This window comes from Sprattus sprattus (genome assembly GCF_963457725.1).
Source record: "Sprattus sprattus genome assembly, chromosome: 2".
Taxonomy (NCBI): Eukaryota; Metazoa; Chordata; class Actinopteri; order Clupeiformes; family Clupeidae; genus Sprattus; species Sprattus sprattus.
In genome coordinates, this window is record NC_137921.1 from 34,702,046 (window position 1) to 34,707,634 (window position 5,589).

At 42.2% G+C, this 5,589-nt stretch overlaps 1 protein-coding gene across 1 annotated transcript; it reads right to left on the bottom strand.

The window, feature by feature from the left end:
* Positions 1-615: 615 nt before the first annotated feature.
* Positions 616-1,589, bottom strand: LOC308360753 (receptor-transporting protein 3-like; the record flags this gene model as incomplete). Its single annotated transcript, XM_080832865.1, has 2 exons — positions 616-958; positions 1,438-1,589. The coding sequence occupies 2 exons, from the start codon at positions 1,587-1,589 to the stop codon at positions 616-618; spliced, it is 495 nt and encodes a 164-aa protein (XP_080688991.1).
* Between the last annotated feature and the right edge of the window lie 4,000 nt (positions 1,590-5,589).

Below are 5,589 nucleotides of genomic sequence, written 5' to 3' on the forward strand. Positions count from 1 at the left end.
AGACCACGGTGCTTGGATACTGCATTGATAACTCCTGCGCTGCGCTAATGTGTGCATTTGGGATTTCATTGATGAGGTGTGTTAGTGTTAGGATTCATTGAACAGGTAGGTTTGTGCATAATGTCTTTGACGAGTCAGAGTTTCAAGTGCCCATGCTGGAGAAGCCACTGGAGATGTTTTATAATGAAACAACAGACTCTCTTTCATTTCCAACACTAACATCTCAGTGCAATTTATTTGAAATAAGCTTGTAAAAATATATGATAGCAGCACAGCAAGGCAACAATCACTGCCCAGACTGGTGAGCGTGTATGAGTCGATCCAGAGGGCTGTTACATTTCATGACCCCACTAACTGACTGGGGAAACATAAGGTGGTAAATTAAAGAAATAATATTCTGTTAAATTAATTCAATTAAACTTTACACAGTAAGAAGTAGTTGCCTGATTTCAAGGGAAATACATAAAAATAAGTTATTTTCAAAAACATTTATGCTGGAGAGGTGGTTTGTTTCGACAACAGGCTTCTAGCCACTGGAAAGTGCAAAGTAATGCATAGTATTTGTAACTGTCACTGCTCCGATTAATACATGAAGCCCCAGACAACGTAGCCGTTTTATTCAGATTTTCTGCAGATGCCTCTCAGGCAGGCCTCACAGTGAGCAGACTCGTGCGGCCCCTCGGATATCCCAACAGGTCGAAACCCCCGGTTGTTCTCGCCCAGGTCTTCCCTGTAACACCTCATGCGTATCCTCCCCACCAGCTTCTCCAGCAGAACCTCGATGTTGTCAAGCTCGAACTGGGGCTCCTCCATCTTGGCTCCCTGACACCTTTTGCAGTTCTGTCGGAAGCGACGTGCTTTGACCGTTCCCGTCTTTGCCCTTTCCTGCAGCTGGAAATCAAACACAACCAGCACCCTTTTGGAGGGCCAAGTCCTCTTACACTTGGAGCAGGTAAACCTGGAAGTACAGAGGGAGGAACACATAAGACTGACAGCCATTGTGATGAGTCGGTACCCATAGTTAGGATGGCTGACTTTTACGAGACTCCTGATTGGCTGATACAGAAGAATATCTTAGTCGCTGTTTATCTACCACAGGAGAACTCCAGTGACAGGTTTCATTTCTCAAGAATCATGTCCGTGACAGCTATCAGCTGACAGCTATGCAATGGCCACTTACTTTAAGCATGACATCAATTTAAATATGTCTTACAGCATTTATTAAATACACAAGTGGCATTTAATATTCAACAACACTTTGGATCCTGACCTTTAGGCTGTAAGTTCTAATACATTTCTAGAATATCATCTCAAAAGCTGTACTGTACTCATCAACATACTATAGTGGCAGATGATTTAAATATGTAATAATATTAACGTCACTGAATAATAAACAGTGGATTAATGAATGCCTTTAAAATTGTATTAAAATCTCACCTTGCAAAAGCTCCCCGGATGTACTGATACCAATTCTGAGCTGGGTTATCTGGCTCAATTGTATCATCAAACTCAAAACTCCAGCTGTCACCATATCCATATAGATCTTCAGTCTTCTCCTCAAAAATACTCTCCCAGTCCTGAAATGACATTGTTGCTTTTCAGTTGCCTTTCCAACAAGGAGTTCCTAGCCCTAGTCCTAAAGAAGCCTGTCACATGAGACTGTGTGGCTGTGTGATGCCTATCTGTGAGTGAAGGGTATGTGGCCACATCACCGGAGCAACGCCTCAGAAATGAAACTTAAAGAAATGAAACCTGGAAATGTTTCAACTTTCCATTTCCCACTTTGTACTGGTGCTTCTGTCAACCCTATTTACGTAGCTTGGCCAAACAATTTGCAAGTTCACACTATTTGCATTTGAAGTTGACACTGGACCACATACAATCCACAACATTAACGTTTAACACAGACCTGTCACACGGTTTTGCTTCTTATGACATATGGTTTGCTGCCACCTGCTGGACACTGGAGTTCCTGCTGTTGCTGACTTGAGTTGTGGTTTCCTGTCTGCAGCATCGCCTCTATAAATAATTGCTCTGCAGCATAACAAGGGTGTGTCCTCATGCCCTCGGGGATTAAGTCTGTTTCTAGGAAGGCATTGGTATAACTGATATGCTATGACATCACAGGACATGACTGTAGTCCTCTGTAAGCATTTTTTCATGCAAATGAGAATTCCCTTGCATATATTATATTGTCATGGTGTAACTTTCCTAACACTAATAAACTGTGGATAAACCAATATGTACATCATTTTCTCAGTTTGTAAATTATTGTGAATACTTAAAACACAGGGTGTTTTACTTACATAGAGGCAAAGCCCAGAGAAAGCACAGACCACAGGAACATAATATCAGTAGGCCTGAATATAACAGAAAATGGACATTTATACCGAACTGCTCCAGTGTTTTTTAAAGGATGACTAAAACATGTCAATGGTGTCTAGTCAGTCATATTGAAAAATCAACCAATGCGTCACTGTATATGTGAGTGTTTTCACAGAAGAGAGCCTGTCAGTAACACACCTAACACATTACACTTGGTCATGGATACATTGGCATCTGCACTGGCATATTAACATTTACTAATTTGATGACGATGACGATTCTGTCCACAGCGATCTAAAAGCGAGGCACAATGAAAGCAAATAGCTTTCCAAGGAAGTGCCAAGCGAAATACATTGTAGATGAATAAGACTCAAGAGCAAGGAGGGGAAGAACATAAGAGAGCAGAAACATGATTCTCATGATGGATGCACATCCCACTCCAGCTGTTGGCTGAAGCTCCACCACAGGTGCCCACCTGTGTCACAGTTCAGTGCCACCTTAAATATCCAGCTCTTCTTACTGAACTACCTGGGCCAGCTCAGAGCCTGGGTCTGTGCCAGCCACCTAAACAAAGACTTAAAAAGTGAGTAAAAAAGTGGTTCAAGAGAAAAACAGGTTAAAGCCCGGGAAGCAATGGGTTACCCTGCTCTGAAAATGTTGCTTTAGACATGTTACAGCTGCAGACCACGGTGCTTGGATACTGCATTGATAACTCCTGCGCTTGGAGACTGAATTTATAACTCCTGCGCTTGGAAACTGCATTGATAAATCCTGCGATGCGCTAATGTGTGCATTTGGGATTTCATTGATGAGGTGTGTTTGTGTTAGGATTCATTGAACAGGTAGGTTTGTGCATAATGTCTTTGACGAAGCGGATACTGCCCATGCAGAGTTCCAAGTGCCCATGCTGGAGAAGCCACTGGAGATGTTTTATAATGACACAACAGACTCTCTTTCATTTCCAAAACTCACATCTCAGTGCAATTTATTTGAAATAAGCTATTAAAAATATATGATATTATCAGCACAGCAAGGCAACAATCCCTGCCCAGACTGGTGAGCGTGTATGAGTCGATCCAGAGAGCTGTTACATTTCATGACGCCAATAATTGACGGGGGAAACATTAGGTGGTAAATTAAATAAATAATATTCTGTTTATATTAAACTCAGATATATTTACACATTGCGAAGTGATTGCCTGATTTCAAAGGAAATACATAAAAAATAAGTTATATTCAAAAACATTTTAGGCCTTAATGCTGGAGAGGTGGTTTGTTTCGACAACAGGCTTCTAGCCACTGGAAAGTGCAAAGTAATGCATAGTATTTGTAACTGTCACTACTCCAACTAATACATGAAGCCCCAGACAGTATAGCCCTAGTCCCAGACAGTATAACCATGAAGTGCCCGACAGTAAAGCCGTTTTATTCAGATTTTCTGCAGATGCCTTTCAGGCAGGCCTCACAGTGAGAAGACTCGTGCGGCCCCTCGGATATCCCAACAGGTCGAAATCCCCTGTTTCTCTGGCCCAGGTCTTCCCTGTAACACCTCATGCGGATCCTCTCAACCAGCTTCTCCAGCAGAATCTCGATGTTGTCAAGCTCAAACTGGGGCTCCTCCATCTTGGCTCCCTGACACCTTTTGCAGTTCTGTCGGAAGCGACGTGCTTTGACCGTTCCCGTCTTTGCCCTTTCCTGCAGCTGGAAATCAAACACAACCAGCACCCTTTTGGAGGGCCAAGTCTTCTTACACTTGGAGCAGGTAAACCTGGAAGTACAGAGGGAGGAACACATAAGACTGACAGCCATTGTGATGAGTCTGAGAAACATGTTGGAGGAAATGTTGGCACTGACATAACACTTTTTATTTCCTCTGAATATAGACTCTGCAGGAGTGAAGCTTGCCTAGGGCGCCAAATGTGCTAGGGCTGGCCCTGTACCCACCCTTTACTAAATATGCAGTACAGCTAGGATGGCTGAGTTTTAAAAGACTCCTGATTGGCTGAGAATGCCACTACAGCTGTTGGCTGAAGCTCCACCACAGGTGCCCACCTGTGTCACAGTTCAGTGCCACCTTAAATATCCAGCTCTTCTTACTGAACTGCCTGGGCCCATAGATATCTTAGATAAAGGCTAGATGGTTTATGGCGGACTCTTGAATGTCTGCACAGGAGGCCATTTTGAGGACAGTATGCTTCCGGTAGGGATCAGTGGTACGTTAGGTAACGTCAGTGATCTTCACAATCGTTTACACTCTTATCTCGCGAACATTTTTGACGGATTCACAAATGACTTGATTTACAATCGTCATTACCTTGGTAATAATTCTGGATGCTTGAACATGTTGAAATGTCCAGCTTAATTGTGTATCAGTCATTTGACATCAATTGGCGAGTAATTGTTCTTTCTTTTCAATATAACTTAAGTTGCACATAATAAAACTGAAGTTGCACATGATTTCCAATCGGGTTGGTTTGTTAAACATCTTACATTATGATTTCGACAGGAAATTGCTGACTTTATTGCCAATGAAGATGCCAGAATTTTGTGCAACCTGCTCTATTCCACACTCCCTTGAAACGAGACCTGTCAGAGACCTGTCAATGTTTATTTTCATATGAAAACCCATGTTTATAATTCTTCATAAGTATGTAGTGCCATAAGAAATATCTTACGTTTATAACAATCCAACCCGGTCGAAAATCGATTGAAAATTGAGCAAGTTCTGGTTACTTAAAAAGTACCACTACCAACACAATGTTAAGGGGGAGTGAGCTATACTGTCCTCAAAATGGCCGAAATGTGCGGACATTCGGCTCCGTCGGCCAGAAACGCAAGCAGGATATCTAGCCTTTATTATAGATATCTATGCCTGGGCCAGCTCAGAGCCTGGGTCTGTGCAAGCCACCTAAACAAAGACATCAAAAGTGAGTGTGCAACATGCAGATTTTAAAACTTATAGTTTTAGATGGTTGTTAATCATCTAATGACATAAGATGTTTTCATTGCAGTTTTTAAAAGTAAGGATGTGGTTGGACATTGCAAAAATCAATGTAACCTTTTATGTACAGCTACACGTTAGTCAAGCGGAAACTCAAATGGGCTACCCTGGAAAAGTGCGGCTCCAGTCCAGTAAGTGGCAGTATTGCTTCCAATAGTTGTGCTACATGAGTGAAATCCGTTGAAAGAAGAAGAAACAGGTTGTTATGGTAACACCTTTACAGTCTGGCCAAAGCTCTTTTAAAGTACAAGTTGGATGAAATG